This window comes from Bufo bufo, chromosome 1 (genome assembly GCF_905171765.1).
Source record: "Bufo bufo chromosome 1, aBufBuf1.1, whole genome shotgun sequence".
NCBI classification, from domain to species: domain Eukaryota; kingdom Metazoa; phylum Chordata; class Amphibia; order Anura; family Bufonidae; genus Bufo; species Bufo bufo.
This window is the reverse complement of record NC_053389.1, coordinates 555,878,453-555,902,044: the sequence shown is the minus strand read 5'-3', so window position 1 is coordinate 555,902,044 and position 23,592 is coordinate 555,878,453. Positions and strand designations below refer to the sequence as shown.

General features: G+C 44.0%; 1 protein-coding gene across 1 annotated transcript in view; it reads right to left on the bottom strand.

Moving 5' to 3' along the window:
• Positions 1 to 23,592, bottom strand: part of FBXL13 (F-box and leucine rich repeat protein 13) — a 223,045-nt gene that overhangs the window by 146,368 nt on the left and 53,085 nt on the right. Inside the window, exon 8 of the mRNA XM_040412981.1 lies at positions 2,668 to 2,763. Coding sequence (XP_040268915.1) covers positions 2,668 to 2,763 — 96 coding nt within the window. The remainder of the gene's footprint in view (positions 1 to 2,667; positions 2,764 to 23,592) is intronic.

Sequence of the window (23,592 nt, the reverse complement as noted above, 5' to 3'; positions counted from 1 at the left end):
ACCATGGCATCTGATGGATTAATTTGGCGTTATCGCCGTTCTCAGGCATAAGCCCCGGGTGTCTGCTGTCTGAAACATGTATGGTGGATGTTGGGAAGGTGTTAAAGGGGTTTTCCATTAATGGACTATTGATGACCCATCCTCAGGATAGGTGATCAATATCTGATCATTATCAGCACCCCTGCTGAACAGCTGTTTGAAGAGGCAGCTCTGGCCAGTAGCGTCACATTCCTTCCTTACATGGCAAACGTGCAGCTTAGTGCCATTCAAGTGAATGGGCCTGGGCTGCAATACCAAACAAAGCTGCTATACAGTGATATGCTTGGTATGCTGTGAGGAGGCCATACCAGAGTGCAGCTTCCTGTTCAAACGGCAGATCTGTGGCAGTTCCTGGAGTTGGACCCCAACTGATCAGATAATGATGACCTATCCTGAGGGTAGATCATAATATTCTACTCCAAGAAAACCCCTTTAATTGAAAACTACGTGTTACTACTGCCCTTGTCAATAGGGAGTGTCTCTACTCAGTGCAGATAGTGTGTTGAGAAACGCCCTATTGCATAGGGAAAATATATCACTCATTTGCCAGTTTATGGCATATCACTAGGATATATCATAAACATTAGATTGTGGGTTCCACAACTGGGAATCGCTCCTATCTACAGAATGAGGCCCCTAAGTGAAAGGAAAGCATGCACGGCCACCAGGGTTGCCAACCAGATTTTTTCTGGACAACTTATTCCAGAATCACGGACATCCAGCATTTTTTACAGACAAATTGGAAAACCATAATGAATGATAAAGCTCATTACCAGCATTTACTGTGAGCTGTAAAATGATGATAATTACCACCAAAATAATCTAGTCAAGTACCACCAGTCTCAAAAAAAATCACAAACACATTTTTTTTTTTTTCACGGACATAGGAAAAAAGTCACCTATTTTTATGGACTGTCCAGAAATTTCTGGACGGTTGGCAACCCAGGCGGCCACCCCTCCATTCACTGCTATGGGACTAAATAAAAATAAAATATAGAGTTCCTCTACCTCCAATGCATGTAAATTGGTAATAGATGAGGACAAAAACTGTTCTTATATTATGGAGAACATATCCAGAAGGTACAAATGATAATATAAAAACGGTACATATTTACCATTTCTGTACTTTGAAGAACAGGATGATTAAGTGCACCCATAGGTTCTGTTAGGAGCCTTCTTTGTAGATTAGGTCAAATGTGCAGAAAGAATAGCTATTTCACAGACCTGATAGAACCCATAAAGTCCTTTGGGGCAGTGTTTTAGTATATCTGTCACAGCACTAAATTTCAGTTGTCTATTACAATCGAAACTCGAACCAGCACTTTTACCCCTTTGAGGAAATGGTAATTTAACATTTTTTACATTTCTTTTTTTTTTTTACTCCTGGCCTTCCTACGGTCATATTGTTTTTTTTATTTTTCAGTTTATAGCCATATGAGGGCTTGTTTTTTGCAGAGCAAATTGTACGTTCTAATGGCACCATTTACTGTTGCATACAATGTAATTGGAAGCTGGAAAAAAAAATCCAAATGGGGAATTGGGAAAAAAAAACACAATTCCCCCACAGTTTTATAGGTTTTGTTTTTACAGTGTTTCCTATGCGGTAAAACTGACCCATGCCTTTCATTCTGTGAGTCAGTACGATTACAGATATAGTATAGTTTTTCTTGTGTTTTAATACTTAAAAAAATTAAAACTTTGGAAAACATTTTTTTCTTGTCATCACCATATTCTGACCCCCAGTTGTGTGAGGGCTCATTTTCTGCCAGGCAATCTATGCTTTTCATTGGTATGAGGAGTGATAAACATTTGTATATGTTAATAGCATGGGCATTCTGGGAAATGTCTTTGCCCAAGACCTCGTTTTATTTTTATTATGGAAAAAGGGTGATTTGAATATTTTTTTATATTTTTAAAAAGGTTTTTTCTTTCTTCTTTTTTAACACTTTTTAAGAGTTCCCCTAAGGAAATAGATAATCAGATCGCTTCTGTCATAGACTCCAATGCATTTGAGAAATTCACATAGGAACATAGCTGTGGCAGGCCTCCGATCCTTCAGAGGGACAGAGTCTGCCACAGGAAATTAACTGCTCACATAATCGCCACTGAGGGGAGCTGTTCCAGCCCTGTGAGCACAGTGCTCCTGGATTTTCAGCACTTAGATGCCGTGGTCACATTTGACAACGGCATTTCGGGGTTAAACATTGGCCCTGGGTGAAACAGTGGGCACCCGGTGGCTATGGCGCTTGCTCCACTCCGGATAGGCATCTGCCGTACATGTACGGTGGATTTCTTCAAGGGGTTAATGTAGATGTGAACCTAGACTAACATAAATCCAAAACGTACTGCAGAAAAATGCGATTTGATGCATACAATTTTACCAAAGTAAATAAAATAACCTAATACTGTGCTAATAAATGACTTTCCTATCTATCCATCTTCTGCAAATGTACTCCCACATTTTATTTGAAAGTGATGGTGACTTATTTCACTTTGCTGATGAGCAGACATATTTCAAGTTAGGTGCCAAAATGGTTGTCATAGCTTAGGGAAACAAACTAAATAGCTCTGCTGGAGATTTTTTCTTTGTCCCCTATCATAATCTGCTGCAAAAAGAATTTTACTTACACTATTCCAGAGTGAACTATTTTGGGTTATGATCTTCCAAGATCTGCAAACTTGAGCACTCCTTGCAAGATCTATCAGGTCCATAAAGCCAAATATCTGTAGGAAAACACAGCAAAGCCATTTATGACAACATATGGAAAATATAAAAAGAAAAATGGGAAAAAGCAAAGCTAGCACAATGTGTGTAACCACAATATAAACATGAAGAGTATTCTGGAAACATGATCTCAGAAGAGTCAGTTCTAATTCAGTTCTTTACTAATATGAGTAAAGAAGTAAAGACTGCTGGGGACATTTATTGTTTGCGGTTGTTTCTGTGTCATTTTTAAGTATGTCTTTGCTTTATGTGTCTGCGCCGAATTTACCTCTTTTTAGTAAATATAGATTGTAGGTTGTGACTTTTTTGTGACATTTGAAATTGTCTCAAATAATAAATGTAGTCTAAAACACATTCACTTGTCATAAACAGAAAAATTGTCACGCCACATTTCATGGGACAAATATACCCCAAAAAAGAGCCGTAAATCTACTAGTAAACGTCCCGCTGCGTCTTTAAAGTACAATGTGCAAAACCCTGAATAACTAGAAGTGCTTCTAAATCGGGGGGTCTGACTGCTGGATCAGGAGGACGGAGGGCCTGACTTCCTTTTTGAATGGAGGAGTCAAGTACGTGCACTGCAGCTCCATTCCAATTCTATGGGACTGCCGAAGATAGTCAATGCTGGATTCTGCTTTCTTTGGCAGTACAATAGAGATTGAATGGAGGGGCAGTGCACATGCTTGACCATGTCTCCATTCAAACAGAACCCCTGTTCTTGTGAGCCAGAAGTCAAACCCCCACCACCTATCCTGTGGATAATGATAAGTGACAATCTTGGTAAAACCCCTTTAAGCTATTTAATGTAAAGCTGCTCCATTCAAACAGGGGGGACCGGATGCCTTTTTTGTGATAGGTGGGAGTTCAAAAGGTCAGACCCCCTTGATCAGACACCTATGACCTTATCCTGTGATTAGGGGATAATTGTCAATCCTGGCACAACCCCTTTAAAATGTGGGTATTCTAGACTGGATCAGTTATGCTACAAATCATAAGAAATCAGCTAGAGCACACTAAAGTGTCACCTAGTTACATTCTCATTTATTTTCATGATCGTTATTTTATCTTTTTATAGCACCAACATATTCCACAGCACTCTACTTATACACAACCCCCTGCCCCCAGTGTGGCTCACAATCTAATTTCCCTGTGTCATACATAGAGATGGCCTTGCGGTTCGCCCGGCGGTCGTTTCGCGGCGAACTTTGCGTGTTCGCGATTTGCCGAACATGCGAACATATGGAGATATTCGCGCCCGCCATATTCTTTTACATTGTGAAGAACTTTGACCCATGACACATCCATCAGGTGGTACAGGACAGCCAATTGAGACATTTCAGCACATGGACATACCCCCTACCTTATAAATAAACCTGATCTGGCAGCCATTTTACATTCATTTTTTTGCCAGTGTAGGGAGAGGTTGCTGTGTGGAGCAGGGACAGGCTGTTAGGGACACCAAAAGCTAGCTAATAGGGTCACAAAAGTCCTTTTAAGGACTGGTATAGGTGTGCTATCGATAGGTGTGATACACAGAGGGGTGCGATATGCTTATAATATACTTTTATAATGAGTCAAAAACACATAGATCTATATAGTGATCACCTGGAAGTCAGGGGCCTAGGGGCTTACTAGGGCCATTTTTATATCGGGTAAGGTTATATCGCTCTTATCAGGGCGGGTGGTCTGTGGTTAGGCTATCAGGGCCAGAATAGCACCCTCCCTGTAGGGCAATATCAGGTACAGTTCTTTGCCCATCCTGTCCTTCAATACCACATCATCATCTAGCCCAGGGATAGATGTTCTTTGCTTTCCTTCCGGGATTCATGGATGTGCACTGGAACCCCCCGGATTGTGGTAGGACATATGGTTTCTGATTTGGTGCTGCCGAGCACCTGATTTAGTGCCGCCGAGCACTTGTTATTGCCTACCACATCTATGCTTTTTGCTTAAAGGGATTCTGTCACCTCTCATAAACCAAATTCGGATTTTAAACCAGTCATGCTCCACAGCTTACCTTGAATCGGCTGTGCTGTTCTATATTGTAATCCGTCCAGTAGTTTTGCAGAAAAACGAGTTTTATAATTATGCAAATTAACCCCTCAGGGAGGGGCATTATGTTCCCCTTTGTGTGCCCAGTAACACCCCTCTTACAGTGCCCAAAACGCCTTCCTCCAGAATCCCTAACCGCCCACAGCGTCTCATCCCTCTCCTCCCCCTCCCTGACGGCCAAGCGAAGTCTCGCGCAGACGCAGTACCCACTGAGGGCTGCGCCAATGCGATTTGCTGGAGACTGAGGGCAGGAGCTTCATCGTCGTCACTGGGCATGCGCCGAGCCCAGTGACGTCCGATGCTCGCTCTTCCCTCAGTCTCCAGCAAATCGCACTGGCGCAGCCCTCAGTGGGTACTGCGTCTGCGCGAGACTTCGCTACTACTCCCATCCTCTGCACTGGTTCCTCAGCGGCTGCACATACGACTTTATATAATCAATATTCTCAAAATTTTCTCCTTCCCAAAAGAGTTTGAGAGTGCTAATTTTCTAGCGTGCTGCTCGGTGTACTCCTGCTGCCATACAAATATGTGAATTACATTTTTACTCATTTCTTTCATGTTTATTGACCATCTGCTGCTCAAAAAGCAGTAAAACGTAGTCTGGATCCAGCCTCATGCAGTTGCAATCATGAGTTTTCATATTTTATATAAATGGAGCCAAGCCCTGCCGTAGTACAGCAAGAAATTTCTTGAACTTCTACGATAGGATCCCAGCTCTGCCAAGATCCTAGTGACAGTAAAGGACTGTAGTATGTATTGTTTCAACAGCGCACAGTCACTGTCAAATTTGCTGACTACTTTCTTTTCTATATATCTTGCGTGTGATACCTTTCTATTCTTAAATTAGAGGCATTGATACAGAAACAGATAAACTGCTTGGTACAATATTAGATTAACAGCCTAGCTTTAAGAAAATGTCTGCTTGTTACTTAGCCCACACCCTGTTAGCTAATACTATCTCAATTCCTCTGTGATAAAACCGGTTCAAATATTAAGATCATAACACCTCCCTAACCAAATGCATGTGTCATATAATCCACCCACACCCAAGTAGACTGGTTTGATCATTGGATTGTGGCAAGTTAGTGTTAAACATGGCATAGACATTAAATAGCTGTCAGCAAAGCGATAATTTGCCTGGAAGATATCGGTTCCAAGTCCCCTAATGTTATTTCAGTTGGCTTTCTAGGAAATTGGCGCTAGTCCGTGTTTCTGTCACACACTGTGGAAATTAGATTGTGACCCTCACTGGTTTCAGGGACTGATGACGGTGATTGCACTGGGTGTACAGTACTGTGTGATACTGTATATTGCTAATGCTAGTACTATATTAACAATATGAAATACATACATAGGGAGAGGGGGCAATGAGTGGACACCTCCCTCCACACTTATTAGCCATGGACGCACAAAGATCATGCACACTAAATTCAACCGGTCTACTCCATGTCTGACAGAATATGTTGGAGGCTGTTTGGCAGTCTCCTTGGACATAGCATTTCAGGGGATTTCAACAACTAAGATCTATAATATATTACAATCAGCTGTCCATATATTGTCCTTTGTGTTCCCTTAAACTCTCCAGGTATCCTAATTATGTAAATTCCACAGCCCACTTCACACTATTATGAGGACAGGAACCCTGGTACTGTATATCAAGATTAGCATGGTGCTATAGTATAGCTAAACATATCAAGGATCAAGCGTGAAAATCAAACAGGAGGATGAAAAGATCAACTCTAGCACCTGAAATGTCAAACAAAAACTAGGAATACATATTTTTTTTTAATGCCAGTCATGTTTGCAACTGTATAGGCACACAATTTTTTGCCTTAGGCTACTTTCACACTCGCGTTTTGGGCGGATCCGTCATGGATCTGCAAAAATGGATCCGTTACAATAATACAACCGCATGCATCCGTCATGAACGGATACGTTTGTATTATCTGTAACATAGCCAAGACGGATCTGTCATGAACTCCATTGAAAGTCAATGGGAGACGGATCCGTTTTCTATTGTGCCAGATTGTGTCAGTGAAAACGGATCCGTCCCCATTGACTTACATTGTGTGCCAAGATGGAGCCGTTTGGCTCAGTTTCGTCAAGCGGACAGCAAAATGCCACAGGCAGCGTTTTCGTGTCCGCCTCCAGAGCGGAATGGAGACTGAATGGAGGCAAACTGAGGCATTTTGAGCGGATCCTTTTCCATTCAGAATGCATTAGGGCAAAACTGATCTGTTTTGGACCGCTTGTGGGAGCCCTGAACGGATCTCACAAACGGAAAGCCAAAACGCCAGTGTGAAAGTAGCCTAACATTGCTTGTATCCCCTTTCAAAACTGACCTCTTTAGTAAGGCTACTTTCACACTAGCGTTCGGGTGTCCGCTTGTGAGCTCCGTTTGAAGGCTCTCACAAGCGGCCCTGAACGGATCCGTCCAGTCCTAATGCATTCTGAGTGGACGCGGATCCGCTCAGAATGCATCAGTCTGGCAGCGTTTGTCCTTCGCTCCGCTCAGCAGACGGACACCTGAACGCTGCTTGCAGCGTTCGGGTGTCCGCCTGGCCGTGCGGAGGCAAACGGATCCGTCCAGACTTACAATGTAAGGCTACTTTCACACTAGCGTTCGGAGCGGATCCGTCTGATGTTTCATCAGACGGATCCGCTCCGATAATGCAGACGTTTGCATCCGTTCAGAACGGATCCGTCTGCATTATTACTTAGAAAATTTTCTAAGTCTGAAAGTAGCTCAGACGGATCCGTCCAGACTTTACATTGAAAGTCAATAGAGAACGGATCCGCTTGAAGATTGAGCCATATTGTGTCATCTTCAAGCGGATCCGTCCCCATTGACTTACATTGTAAGTGTGGACGGATCCGCTCGCCTCCGCACGGCCATGCGGACACCCGAACGCTGCAAGCAGCGTTCAGGTGTCCGCTCACTGAGCGGAGTGGAGGCTGAACGCTGGCAGGCGGATGCATTCTCAGTGGATCCGCCTCAACTGAGAATGCATTGGGGCCAGATGGATGCGTTCGGGGCCGCTCGTGAGCCCCTTCAAACGGTGCACACGAGCGGACACCCGAACGCTAGTGTGAAAGTAGCCTTAGTCAATGGGGACTGATCCGTTTGAAGTTGACACAGTATGGCTCAATTTTCAAACGGATCCGTCCCCCATTGACTTTCAATGTAAAGTCAAAACGGATCCGTTTGCATTATCATGAACAAAAAAAAAATGTTATTATTTTTTTTTTTTTTTTCATGGTAATGCAAACGGATCCGTTCTGAACGGATCTAAGCGTTTGCATTATAGGAGCGGATCCGTCTGTGCAGATACCAGACGGACCCGCTCTGAACGCAAGTGTGAAAGTAGCCTTAGGCATCCACTTTTCTTGCCTTTAATACAAGTGATACAAGAGATAGACTGCAACTCTAGCTGCTATTTAGCCCCAGCTAGTGCAGGCTGTAGTAGTAGCTGCATATGCTTGGAGTTCTTCCTTCAGCCTGTGTGGAGGGGGAGAGCAGGCCAGCAGGGCCATGCTTGTAGAGTGCAGGGAGAGGAGGAGGATATGTGATCCTTCTATTCCTGCATGGCTGCAAATGAAATGGTAACAGGAATATTTGTTCATGTCATCACCCTTAGGGCCTGTTCACACAAACGTAATATTTTATAGAGCAGATTGTTACGGACACGACGATACCTAATATGTGTGGTTTTTCTATTTTTTACAATTTTATGTCTCTTTTTATGGGGGAAGGGGCTTTTTTTGTTAAATAAAATCTTAAATTTTTTTATTGTTAAAAACACTCTTATTTCACTTTTATAATTTTTTATTTTTGTCCCACTATGGGACTTCCACATTTCAGGGTCTGAACCCCGTTTCAATGCAGCACAATACATCTGTATTGTGCTGTATTGAACTCTCAGTGCCTTACACTATAAGACGCTGACAGTTTGTCTAACAGTGTGAATCAGGTGTGCCCACAAAATACGGCCGTACCAGAGCCGGAGGCTATGCTAAGATCTCGCTGCACGCTCGTCAATACCGGCATGCAGCGTCTTCCCTGTGATCCAATCCTGTACAGTGGAAATGTGTTGAAATGATGGGGCAATCCACTTCTGTACTTGATAATTCATGCTCCTGATGACATGTCACCCTGCTGGTGGTGACAGAAACACGTAGAGCGAATGCGATATTAGGCAGGGAATTAATGACTTATAGATAATAGGTATCTGAAGTGTAGTGGATACCATGGGCTGTTAGATAATAGTGCAGCATACATTAAGCACTTTGCCTGCAAATAATTTGGTCCACACACTCCCTGTTATCTATTGAGTGCTGCCGTGAGACATGAATACATGTCTGGCAGCGTTACTTTTAGTGTTGCAGCTATATTGGAGGGTTAAACTTAGTCCTCTAGCTGTCCTCTAGCTGTATACACTACTATTCATCACTGTGGAAGAGGTTGGCTGCACCATATATATACAGAAGTGTGAGCAACCCTTCCATATGTCAGCCTGATGTGTGTAATTTTGGCAGATAGCCACATATTTTAGATTTATTTAAATAAAAGTTATTGCAAGCGTCGTATTCAGGCAGTTAACCCGTGCCCACAAAATAACTCAACACACAGCCGTTAAGGTCTAAAACGCTAGCAACAAAAGTGAGTATAGTCCTAAGTGAAAATGGGAAAATTGTGCCCAATTAGCTATTTTAAGTAGTGTTGAGCGCGAATATTCAAATCGCGAATTTTAATCGCGAATATTGCCACTTTGAGAATTCGCGAATATTTAGAATATAGTGCTATATATATTCGTATTAGCGAATAATGTTGAATATTCTAATCGTGCATTTATTGCGACTTTATCGCAAATATCGGCACTTAGCAACATCCCTAGCAACCAATAGGAAAGTTGCCTACCCCTTAGTGTTGATCGCAAATATTCTAATCGCAAATTTTTATCGCGAATACATTACATTGCCGATTTTCGCAATCAAGAAAATAATGACTGGAGATTTCTCGAATTTGCAAATTTATGGTAAATATTCGGGCAAAAATTCGCAAAATATTGCGAATTCGAATGTTGCCTATGCCGCTTATCACTAATTTTAAGGTGCACAAGACCTTGATTAATCCCCTGGTCGGCCCATAGTGGCAGTACTATTGGTAAAAGGTTTTGACTCCACTTGTGAAAAACACCCTATCCTTTCTATTGCATACTTCCCATTTCCTGAGGGTTATTAAATCCCTGTCCCGTTACCTGATGATTGCTGGCTTGTCACCATAGATATGGTTAGCTTATATTCATCTATCAACAATAAAGGCGGCATGAGGAATATGTGGAGATATAATTTAATGCATGCCCATTTGCTGTCCAGGTGAGGGGTAGTCGGCAGAGGAATTAAGCTCCACAGGTTGCCCTGTCTCAAAGAAAATAAAGTATTTACATTTTATACTCCCATCAGCCAGGCTGGAAGCAAGTTCCTCTGATGGGAGGACTACCTGCTGGGAGGCTAAGCTTCGTACCTACAAGAAAAAAAACTCCACAGACATCATGGAACTAGGAGTTCATAAGGAATAAAGAAATGACCACACATCTTGGGCATACACCAGTCACATTTTTTGAGACTCTGGGTCAGAGACCGACGTTCTCCAGGACTTTGTGCGTTTGTGGGACACAGGGAAGGGGAGATACGGAGAACTCCTAGTAGGAACCAAATAGCAAGCCATATTTGGTCTCCAACTGCCCCAGGGATCTGGGCAGATCAGTTAGCGCCAGAACCATCTCCCTATGACCTTCTGGTGAGGAGCTATGATCCATAATGGGTTTGTGGATTTTTGGCTACCAGGGCCAAAGGGAGGGAGAGTGGGATCCTCCCAGGGGGAGAAAGGGGCATGACCAACTAAGGGTTAACTGCCCATTGCAAGGCAGTGGCCATAGTCTTTCTCTGAAGGGAGGTCACGCCGTGTATCGTGTTTGGAGGGACCTGGAAAACCCACTGTCATCACTGCCACCCATGTGACTACAGCATCCAGGATTACAGCTTTAACCCCTTAGTGACCACCCATACGTGTTTTTACGGCAGTCACTACGGGTCCCCCGTGCAGCGGGGAGCGGGGGCCCGTCTCTCACATGAGAGCCGCGGCCCTGCTCTAACAGCCCGGACCGGCAGGAGTGCCGATCCGAGCTGTTTAACACTTTACATGCCGCGGCGCCCGCCGCATGTAAAGTGCTGACAGAGGGAGCGGACTCCCTCTGTCTCCCATCGGCACCCCGCAAATGCGATCGCGGGGTGCCGATGTGTGCGAAGGCTGGCTGGGGACTTGTTTAGACCCCAGACCAGCCTTGAGTAATTTCCAGCAGGCTGTGCCTCTCTGGCGCAGCCTGCTGGTCAATGTCAGAATAGCACTGACATTAAAATGCAATGCACTATAGGGATAATGCATTTCATTTTAAAATCAATCAGAATGTTGTCTGTTATAGTCCCCTTGTGGGACTATTAAATGGTAAGAAAAAAAACACATTTATTCAATAAAAAATCCCATTAAAAAATAATTATGCTTTTTTCCATTGAAAATATGCTTTTCAATTAAAAAAATTGCAAAAAAATCTCCCCCATATGTTTGGTATTACCATGTCCATAACGACCCAGGCTACATAAATATCATGTAAATTATCCCCTACGGTGAATGCCATAAAAATTTAAAAAAAAAAAAAAAAGACAGAATTGCTCATTTATTCTTAGTTGCCACTGAGAAAAACGTAAAAACAAGAGATCAAAAAGCGCCATTTACTCCAAAATGATACCAATGAAAAATACAAGCCGTCCCGCGAAAATCAAGAAAACTAAAAAAGTTATGGGTCTTGGGAAGCGGCAATGCAAAAACATTTTCATTTTTTTTGTTTATTGCAAAAAAGTAGTAAAACGGAAAAAATAAACTATATGTATTTGATATCACTGTAATCATAGTGACCAGAGAATAAAGATATGATGTTATTTTTACCGAAAAATGAACGCAATAAAATTTATAACGTAAAAACGCAGTGGTAGTATTGCTGTTTTTCCCATCTCCCTCCCAGAAAGAGTTAATATAGGTAATCAGAAAGTTATGTGTGCCCCAAAATGACGCCATTAAAAACTACAACTTGTCCAGCAAAAAACAAGCCCTCATAAAGCTATATAGATGGAAAAATAAAAAAGTTATAGCTCTTGGAACGCGATGATGAAAAAAGGAAGAAAAACACTTGGTCAGTAAGGCCCAAAACAGGCTGGTAACTAAGGGGTTAAAGCACCACATAGATATCCGGTAACTTTTATCTGTTAACTTTGACTGTACCATCACCTGTATTTGTATCTCTGACCATTGCATACAGTGGGATGCGAAAGTTTAGGCAACCTTGTTAATCGTCATGATTTTCGTGTATAAATCGTTGGTTGTTACGATAATAAATGTCAGTTAAATATATCATATAGGAGACACACAGTGATATTTGAGAAGTGAAATGAAGTTTATTGGATTTACAGAAAGTGTGCTATAATTGTTTAAACCAAATTAGGCAGGTGTATAAATTTGGGCACTGTTGTCATTTTATTCATTCCAAAACCTTTAGAACTAATTATTGGAACTCAAATTGGCTTGGTAAGCTCAGTGACCCCTGACCTACATACACAGGTGAATCCAATTATGAGAAAGAGTATTTAGGGGGTCAATTGTAAGTTTCCCTCCTCTTTTAATTTTCTATGAAGAGTAGCGACATAGGGGTCTCAAAACAACTCTCAAGTGACCTGAAGACAAAGACTTTTCACCATCATGGTTTAGGGGAAGGATACAGAAAGCTGTCTCAGAGATTTCAGCCGTCTGTTTCCACAGTTAGGAACATATTGAGGAAATGGAAGACCACAGGCTCAGTTCAAGTTAAGGCTCGAAGTGGCAGACCAAGAAAAATCTCGGATAGACAGAAGCGACGAATGGTGAGAACAGTCAGAGTCAACCCACAGACCAGCACCAAAGACCTACAACATCATCTTGCTGCAGATGGAGTCACTGTGCATCGTTCAACCATTTGGCGCACTTTACACAAGGAGATGCTGTATGCGAGAGTGATGCAGAGGAAGCCTTTTCTCCGCCCACAGCACAAAAAGTGCCGCTTGAGGTGGGCTAAAGCACATTTGGACAAGCCAGCTTCATTTTGGAATAAGGTGCTGTGGACTGATGAAACTAAAATTGAGTTATTTGGCCATAACAAGGGGCGTTATGCATGGAGGAAAAAGAACACCGCATTCCAAGAAAAACACCTGCTACCTACAGTACAATATGGTGGTGGTTCCATCATGCTGTGGGGCTGTGTGGCCAGTGCAGGGACTGGGAATCTTGTCAAAGTTGAGGGACGCATGGATTCCACTCAGTATCAGCAGATTCTGGAGACCAATGTCCAGGAATCAGTGACAAAGCTGAAGCTGTGCCGGGGCTGGATCTTTCAACAAGACAACGACCCTAAACACTGCTCAAAATCCACTAAGGCATTTATGCAGAGGAACAAGTACAACGTTCTGGAATGGCCATCTCAGTCCCCAGACCTGAATATAATTGGAAATCTGTGGTGTGACTTAAAGAGAGCTGTCCATGCTCGGAAGCCATCAAACCTGAATGAACTAAAGATGTTTTGTAAATAAGAATGGTCCAAAATACCTTCAACCAGAATCCAGAATCTCATTGGAACCTACAGGAGGAGTTTAGAGGCTGTAATTTCTGCAAAAGGAGGATCTACTAAATATTGATTTCATTTATTTTTTGTGGTGCCCAAATTTATACACCTGCCTAATTTTGTTTAAACAATTATAGCACACTTTCTGTAAATCCAATAAACTTCATTTCACTTCTCAAATATCACTGTGTGTGTCTCCTATATGATATATTTAACTGACATTTTTTATCGTAACAACCAACGATTTATACAGGAAAATCATGACGATTAACAAGGTTGCCCAAACTTTCGCATCCCACTGTATATCCTGTGTGTATATGGTGTAGGGTTGGGCAATAAACCGGTATTAAAGGAAACCTGTCACCGGGATTTTGTTTATAGAGCTGAGGACATGGGTTTGCTAGATCACCGCTAGCACATCCACAATACCCAGTTCCCATAGCTGCGTGTGCTTTTATTGTGTAAAAAAAACAATTTGATACATATGCAAATTAACCTGAGATGAGTCAGGGACAGGACTCATCTCAGATAAATTAGCATATGTATCAAATCGTTTTTTTTACACAATAAAAGCACACAGAGCTATGGGGACTGGGTATTGCAGTTGTGCTAGCGGTGATCTAGCAACCCATGTCCTCAGCTCTATACCCCAAATCCTGGTGACAGGTTACCTTTAACGATATACCACGGTATTAATAAACGGCGACATGGCAATATCGGCATTTCTTAATTACCGCTGTATTTTAGTGACGTCATATTGGCAGTCGCACGTCACAATGCTGAATGCCTCTAAAACGTGCGGGGCACATTACAGCCGGCACAGTGGTGAGGGACAGAGTCCCTCCCCACTGTGATCCGGCTGCCGCTGCGCCACCAATGAGAAGGTAATAGTGAGGAGGAGGGGAGGGGCTGTGGCCGCTGCGCTACTAATGAGAATTACCCTCAATTCAAATATAGACTGTGGGTGTCGGCCGTATCACATACAAGGCACCCGGCCTCACTGACAGGAAGTGGCGATCCCGCGAACTGAGGCAATTTACCCGTCAAATGCAGCACCTAAGGGACTAATTGGCACGGTTCGGCGAGATCGCTGTCATTGAGGTCGAGTGCCGGCTGTGTGATATGGCTGGCACCTGCAGTCTATATTTGTATTATGAGGTTAATTAAATTCATTGGTGGCACAGTATTTAAAATTATAATCATAATTAAATTATAATTATTGGTGGTGCAGTGCACCCAAGCCCCCCAGTATTATAATAATTGGTAACAGGGTCCCCTTCCCTCTTCATTGGTGGTGCAGTGGCAGCTTATGTTCGGAGCCCCAGCAGTGAAATCTCAGGGCTCCGATCGGTTACCATGGCAGCCAGGACCCTACTGAAGCCCTGGCTGCCATGGTAATCTCCCTGCTGCCGTGTGCACAAAGCACAGGGCAGCAGGGACAGTGTGAGATCCTATGCACCCTAATAGATCTCTATTAGGGTGAATAGGACAAGGGATGAAAAGATCTGAGGTTCTAGCCCCATAAGGGGTCTAATAGTTATTAAATTAAAAATTAAAAAAACAAAACAAAAACAAAATATAAAAATTTTAAATCACCCCCTTTCCCAATTTACATAAAAAAACTATATAAACAATAAAAAAAAAACAAATTAGGTATCGCCACGTCCAAAAAAGTCCAAACTATTAAAGTATTGAAAAATATCTCCTATGTGGTGAACGCCATAACAGAAAAAAAAAAAAAAAAAACACACGATTCTCCATTTTTTTGTCTCCTTCTCCAGTAAAAAATAGGGCTGTTCTATTATGGGCCACACGTTACATAAATTGCGGAATGCACACTTTTTTTGGGCATTTAATTTTTCTTTTGCGTGGTATCGAGTATTGCATTACTTTATAATGGGACCGAAATTGAATCAAAATTTTGGTATTGTGACAACCCTAGTCACGGGGGTATAAGTCCTTTAGGTCACAAAGAAATGCCATCTAGTGGCTGTAAACCCCCAGAGCCAGGAGACCGGCGCTGGATAACAGTGGCTGCACTCTGGTGGCTGCTGCACAGAGAGGCCGGGGCTGAGAACAGTCGCTGCACTCTGGTGGCTGCTGCACAGAGAGGCCAGGGCTGAGAACAGTCTCTGCACTCTGGTGGCTGCTGCACAGAGAGGCCAGGGCTGAGAACAGTCTCTGCACTCTGGTGGCTGCTGCACAGAGAGGCCAGGGCTGAGAACAATCGCTGCACTCTGGGGGTTGCTGCACAGAGAGGCCAGGGCTGAGAACAGTCGCTGCACTCTGGTGGCTGCTGCACAGAGAGGCCGGGGCTGAGAACAGTCGCTGCACAGAGAGGCCGGGGCTGAGAACAATCGCTGCACTCTGGGGGCTGCTGCACAGAGAGGCCAGAGCTGAGAACAGTCTCTGCACTCTGGTGGCTGCTGCACAGAGAGGCCAGGGCTGAGAACAGTCGCTGCACTCTAGGGGTTGCTGCACAGAGAGGCCGGGGCTGAGAACAGTCGCTGCACTCTGGGGGTTGCTGCACAGAGAGGCCGGGGCTGAGAACAGTCGCTGCACTCTGGGGGCTGCTGCACAGAGAGGCCGGGGCTGAGAACAGTCGCTGCACTCTAGGGGCTGCTGCACATAGAGGCCGGGGCTGAGAACAGTCGCTGCACTCTGGTGGCTGCTGCACAGAGAGGCCGGGGCTGAGAACAGTCGCTGCACAGAGAGGCCTGGGCTGAGAACAGTCGCTGCACTCTGGGGGCTGCTGCACAGAGAGGCCAGGGCTGAGAACAGTCTCTGCACTCTGGTGGCTGCTGCACAGAGAGGCCAGGGCTGAGAACAGTTGCTGCACTCTGGGGGTTGCTGCACAGAGAGGCCGGGGCTGAGAACAGTCGCTGCACTCTGGTGGCTGCTGCACAGAGAGGCCGGGGCTGAGAACAGTCGCTGCACTCTGGGGGTTGCTGCACAGAGAGGCCGGGGCTGAGAACTGTCGCTGCACTCTGGGGACTGCTGCACAGAGAGGCCGGGGCTGAGAACAGTCGCTGCACAGAGAGGCCTGGGCTGAGAACAGTCGCTGCACTCTGGGGGCTGCTGCACAGAGAGGCCAGGGCTGAGAACAGTCTCTGCACTCTGGTGGCTGCTGCACAGAGAGGCCAGGGCTGAGAACAGTCGCTGCACTCTGGGGGTTGCTGCACAGAGAGGCCGGGGCTGAGAACAGTCGCTGCACTCTGGTGGCTGCTGCACAGAGAGGCCGGGGCTGAGAACAGTCGCTGCACTCTGGGGGTTGCTGCACAGAGAGGCCGGGGCTGAGAACTGTCGCTGCACTCTGGGGACTGCTGCACAGAGAGGCCGGGGCTGAGAACAGTCGCTGCACTCTGGGGGCTGCTGCACAGAGAGGCCGGGGCTGAGAACAGTCGCTGCGGTAATATGGCTGTAGTGTGTAGGGACTAAGACCCATATGGGAAGCACCAGTCTGTAGTAAATGACCCCCAATGTTTTATTTAACTGAAAGGCATCTTTATGATGCCAAGGTGCCCTTTCTGACAATGTGCACCTATAATGGGCACACTCTGAACAACCCACTTATCAGGGTTTTCCGCTAGGATGTCCCATTTTCTATGGGAGCGGTGAAGATGGCTGATTGCTGCTATCTCCAGCACTCCCATAGAGAATGAATAGAGCAGCAGGAGGCACGACCGCTCCATCCGATTTGGGAGGAACGGTGACCCCGTTCTTGGTGGGCAACTAAGAGATATTACTGCATGGGGGCATCAAGGAGACATTATAATGTATAAGGGCAACAAGGAAACACGAGTACATGTTTAGAGTTTTTTTTCTAAATGGGCATTTATCGCGATATATATCGTTATCATGGGAATATTTTTGATATCGCCCAACCTTAATATAGTGTTGTGTCTAGTGCACCCTTAAGGCAATTAAATATATAATTTAACCTTGCGCTGTTCTTTATCTCGATCCACGAATCCCACACGTCCGTGTCTTATTATTACATCACATGCTACCTGGGCTGGTATGTGGCACAATATAATCCCGTTAATGTACCAGGCTTATATCTAACTAGGAACTGATGGCAGTCTACCAGGCTGGCAGGGCTCTGTTTCACTGGGGCAGTGAAAAAACTCTCTCAGCCTGTCAGGGTTGTGAGCGAGTGTTGTTCCACACCGTAAATCGCCACCCTCTCTCACTCCCCATGCCTCCCTGTGCCTGTGTGGAGGTGTCTGTATAAAACTGTGCCAAGCTGACCTTATGTACTTCCAGGGAGGGCGTAACATCACATCTTGGTAACCAGCGACGAAACCGTACCACGTGATCCCGACGTACAGTGATGTCAGGCAAGGCTGCGAGGTGCGGTTCATCACAGATGGTATACAAGAGGTTTCTACTCTGCTGTCAAAGTGAATATTCTCCTGCTCAGTGTACCTTTTTTCTGGATCTACTACATCTGGTATTGAGTGAAAACTACTTTTTAGGGGGCGACACTTATTACTTGCAGCAACGGGGGACCACAATGGGCTCAAATGTGGCCCCACCCTATGCAAATACGTTTATGGTATTATTTGAAGAAGAGTATGTATATAAAAATCCAGATTTTCGCAGTTATTCAAGAGTTTAGAAAATATATATTATGTGTTTTGCATATGGGTGGGGCCACTCGAGACGCTTCTGACCTTTTCAATGAACTTAATGGGGTATACACTAATTTGAAATTCACTATTACTTATGAAAAACATCATGTTAGTTTTCTAGATACTTTGGTTTTAAAAAAGGAAGGTGGTCTCCTGGGGACAGAATTCCATAAAGATACAGACAGAGGGCGTGACCAGAGGAGGGAGTACAAAGCATCTAGAAGTAGGGGCAACACCCCATTGCGCCTAGAGGCTCATTTACATAAAATAAAAGTTCATTTTTCACAAAAACCGAGGCACACAGAAAGAGGGGACAAAGAATTTTAGCTTCAGCTGACATTAGCACATGTCTATAGTCAGCCAATTTAAATACCAATGTTTTTGATGACCGAAGCCCTTTAAAGGGAACCTGTCACGTTAAGCACTGTATCTAATCTGCAGGCAGCATGTCAAAGAGCAGGAGGAGCTGAGCAGATGGATGTATAGTTTTATGGGAAATGAGTATAACTTTGTTTTTCATTTATTTAAATTCCTGCTCATTCTGGTCAAGGAGGAGGCCCTATCAGTGACTGACAGCCTTCACTCTATGGCTGTGTATACAGAGGTAGCTGTCAATCACTGATAGGACCGCCCCCTGGACTTCCGAGCCCAGAATGAGCAGGAATATAAATGAATAAAGTACAAGTTATACTGAATCTTTTCCAATAAAACGATATATTAACCTGTTCATCTCCATCTCTTCTATAACATGCTGCTGGCGGATTACACTTCATTTTCGTGGCAACAGGTTCCCTTTAAGGCCCTGTAGGTGGTGCTCCTTGACAAACTGGATGATGTCTCCAGGGAACCAGGGATTGTGCCATTTGTAAGGGAAGGAGCCGTCCCACCCTAGCCCCCTCAGTCTGACAAACACAGTCACAGACAAAGGAAATCTGCAGCAGAATGGGAATGTAAAGGGATGCTCTTCTCAATATTGAACTTTGTACTGTACATAATAGTCCACTTCACTCTATCCATTTTAGAGCCCCCCTACGAAATAAAACTGGTTGTGGTTCTTGCCCCTCATCACTTGAGCATGTACTGGTTGGCTAGATGAAACGTCTTAAGATGCAGCTCAGAGGACGTATTGGTTCTCACGGAAGAGACACAGTGGGTATATGGAGCCTGGAATGCACCATGGGAAAAGGTAAGAGAATCAGATCATACCAGCCATACCAGAGACATGACTCTGTAGACAGCTGTTTTGGGCTTCTTCCCCCACATCACTATGAAGCAGGGTACTGGTAGGATGGATAAAATGTCTTGGATGCAGGTACTGGTTCTCACTGAAGAGACTCGCCAGGTGAACGGGGACTTATTTTTACGGTAATGCAACGCGGGGAAAAGTATGCAAACAAACTTTTGTCAAAATGCCCCAAAAGGAAGAGTGACATGTGTAGGTAACTGTTTTAGGGTTATTGCTCCTTGTCATTAAAGAACAGGGTACTGGTTGGCTCAGATTCATTGATAAAATGGAAGTATGGAAATATTTTGATCCAGAAAATGTATCCAGTTGCTTTTGTAGAATCAGGAGGAAATTTTTCGACTCCAAAACTGGGTATAAGCTATATAGTGTGCTATATGGAAACGCTATCTTCATCCTATATAACTAATTGTTCTTACACAGAAATGGCGAGTTCAAGAGACAGCTATAGTGTCTGTATGGATTTGTAAATGCAAATAGGCTTAGCATAGGTATACCTGTATGGGGACTTGAAGACAATTTGCTATAAATCAGAGATTCATCAACAACTGGATAGTTTATGCTAAGCCACTGAAAGTAAGTATGCAAGTCATGCCATTATTCTGGACACACAGATATATTGTATATAAAGACAATCCTTCATAACACGTTGCCGTGTTTCACTTGGTTTGACACACATTACTGAACACTGCGGGTCATGCCTGACCATAAACTAATGTGACCTTTTTTTTTTAAGACATCGCCACCTAATAACTTGAAGGGACTAGTTTCCCTCTGTAATTATTTTATCTGAAAATTGTGTATACTTTTTTATCCTATTTTTTACCAATTTTTTTTAACTTTATTTGGGGAAAATGAAGTTTTTGTTTATTTTTACTTGAAACTTTTATTTTTCAAACTTTTTTTTTCACTTTCTTTTTTGTCCCACTTTGGGACTTGAACTTTTGGGGGTCTAATCACCTTTACAATGCATTCCAATACTTCTGTATGCCTTCCATGCCATCGGGTCCCCCCTACAGCCGCATGGGGACCTAATGGCACCGCCGCCCGCCGGATAAGGTAAAACCGCAAACCGCAGGTCTGAATTGACCTGCGGTTTGCGGCGATCGCCGATACGGGGGTCACATGACCCCCCCCCCCGCGTTGTGACAGGATGCCCGCTGAATGATTTCAGCGGACATCCTGTTCCTATTAACCCCCGCCGCAAGCTAGTTTTAAAGTTATGACGTACCGATACGTCATGGGTCCTTAAGGACTCGGGAAACATGCCGTACCGGTACGTCATAAGTCCTTAAGGGGTTAAAGGGAACCTGTCACCTGGATTTTGTGTATAGAGCTGAGGACATGGGCTGCTAGATGGCCGCTAGTACATCCGCAATACCCAGTCCCCATAGCTCTCTGTGCTTTTACGGTGTCCAAAAAACTATTTTATATATGTAATTGAGGCTACTAATGTTTCCGGAGCCCAACCACGCCCACTGTAAAGGAGCCCAGCACCGCCCCGCATACTCTGAATCTCCTCCTTGCTCACCGACGTCACAAAACTAGAGCGCCGTAATATCGCAATGTGTGAGATAGTGCATGCTCAGTGCCGGCATAGTGTTCCTTCCCTGTGCTGGCATCAGTCTCAAGGAACAAACTGCACATGCGCTAGCTTGTGCATCGCTAGATTGCGGCGCTCTAGCTTCGTGACGCAGGGGAGCAAGGAGGAGATTCGGAGGATGTGGAGGGGCTCCTTCACAGTGGGCGTGGCTGGGCTCAGAGTCAGAGAACGCTGGACTCATCTCTGACGGGACTCATCTAAGGTTAATTTACATATCTATAAAATCTTTTTTTTACACAATAAAAGCACACAGAGCTATGGGAAATGGGTATTGCGGATGTGCTAGCGGCGATCTAGCAGCCCATGTCCTCAGCTCTATACCCAAAATCCAGGTGACAGGTTCCCTTTAAAGGGGATATGCCATGATTGATGCAAAAATAATTAAAATCAGACATCATATAGTATATGACAATAACTTTCTAACAAAGTTAGATCCAGCCCTGTACTGATCATGGGTCCACAGATCTCTACATTCACTGCTTCTTCCGCCTGGCAGCTCAGGCGGTATGTCCTTTCTGCTGCTTCTCTCTCCCTGTGACTGCCACAGCCTCTAACAGAACATATGGGCTGGTGCCAGTTGAAGATTTAAACTGAGCACGTTTGACCAGTTCAAAGAGACGGACAAAAAAATAAGGAAAAGAACAAACAGCAGGTGGCGCTATACAGATCCATTTTACTGAATAACTCACTGGCTATACAAAATTTTTAATTACATGCAATTACAAGAGTCTTCAGATCCAGGTGCTGGTTTGAAAAATGTAAAATATGTTTTGTGACACAGCGCCTTTAAGGAAAGCATACCAATAGTCCTATACGTTATTATATTACATCTAAATAAAACACACATTTTTAGTGCAACTATGTAACATATGAAAGCAGCTCCTAGCCAAAGACCTTGAATGAAGGTTTACATATAATCTCTGTAATGATATACTAGCAGAGCAGAACAAATACCCAAGAAACCAGATCATACATTCCAGCTGAATTATCTAATGTTATGGAAGCAAAGCCTCAGCACTTCAGGAGGATCCCTGTGCAGTCTAAACATACAGTACATCTAAGGAGAAGCACTCATCTCCTCAGGGGGTGAGAAGGACATTTTCTAGGGGGAAACTTCTCCGCGCCTTTTGGTTTTGAGAGGTTTGGTCTATGTACAATGTCAGGCATCGGCAACCTTCGGCACTCCAGCTGCTGTTTAACTACAACTCCAAGCATGCACACTTACTCAGCTTGTTTTGTAACTTCCATAGAAGTGAAAGAAGGATTCTGAGGGTTGTAGTTTCAGACCAGCTGGAGGTTGGTGACCACATTCTCAGGGGATAGGGAGGATTAAATAATGTCACACATGGCATGTATCACTGCAGTGCTGAAAAGAAGCAACTAACGGTCTACTCAAGATACAAGATGATGGGAACATAACTTAGACCCAATATGTCATAAACTAGAAAGCTCTGAATGTGCCGGTAATGTTTCTTGGTAAAGGTGAAGAGAGGGCATTTAATACATGGACTGGAAATGCAATTTAATAGCTTTATTAATAGGTCGCTGCAATCAAAGCTAACATGAAAAAAGGCCATGTTCACATCAGGTTTTTGTCCAATGTTTAAAATATATACGTTAGGGGAGAAAAAGGATGCAAACGTGTAGTATACTGCGCCTCTCCATCGTGCAGAGCCCAGCAAAAAACACCAAAAGCATGTGTTAAGGGGAACCTGTCACCAGAACGTGCCCATTGAGCTATTCACATGTTCACCCTGGTCACGCTGCCAACGTTCATAAACTGGTTTTCATGATGCACCTAATTAGTGTTTTTGTGTGAAAAATCAAGTTTGAAAATGTTCCTGAGGTACCTGTGGCGTATTGCTGCATGAGGCGTGAGATGCACCCCAATTATTAAGAGGTGCACACCCCTTGACAACTACATTGTATCTTGGGCCGCCTGTGCTCCCGAACCAAAATCTATTCCAGTCAGGAGATGAAGTCGATTTCAGGTGAAATGTGTTCTGGTGCCCATTTTTTTTATGTGACCCCCCTCCGGCGCTCACCTTGCCCACTTTTTACAAAGTGACAAAAAGTGTTAGAAAGGGGGGAAAAGTCAAAAATGTTGCTGCAAACCAGGGTGTGTGTCAAGCAGTACAGAACAAATGTTAGGGCTCATTCAGACGGCTGTAGTGTTTTGCGGTCCACAAATTGCGCAAAAACATGGATACTGGCCGTGTGCGTTCCACATTTTGCGGACTGTACATGGCCAGCACTATGATAGAAATGACTATTCTTGTCCACGATTGCGGAAAAGAATAGGACTTGCTCTATCTTTCTTGCAGGGCTGTCCACATCTTTGGTGGCCCCTTTGAAATGAAAGGGTCCGCGCCTGAATGAGCCCTTACTGATAAAAAATCTAACTTAATTATTAGATTCACAGCAGAAGTTTAAAAAGCCTGAATATTTCCAAGATAAATTACGAATACTGGCATTTCCTAAAATCTTCCAAGCCAGCAGATGTCTTGGCCAGGAACACAGTGCATTTATAGTAAATGGTGGGAGCCAAATATTTTGATGGCACCAGAATCAATGTCATTTTCACATCTGAC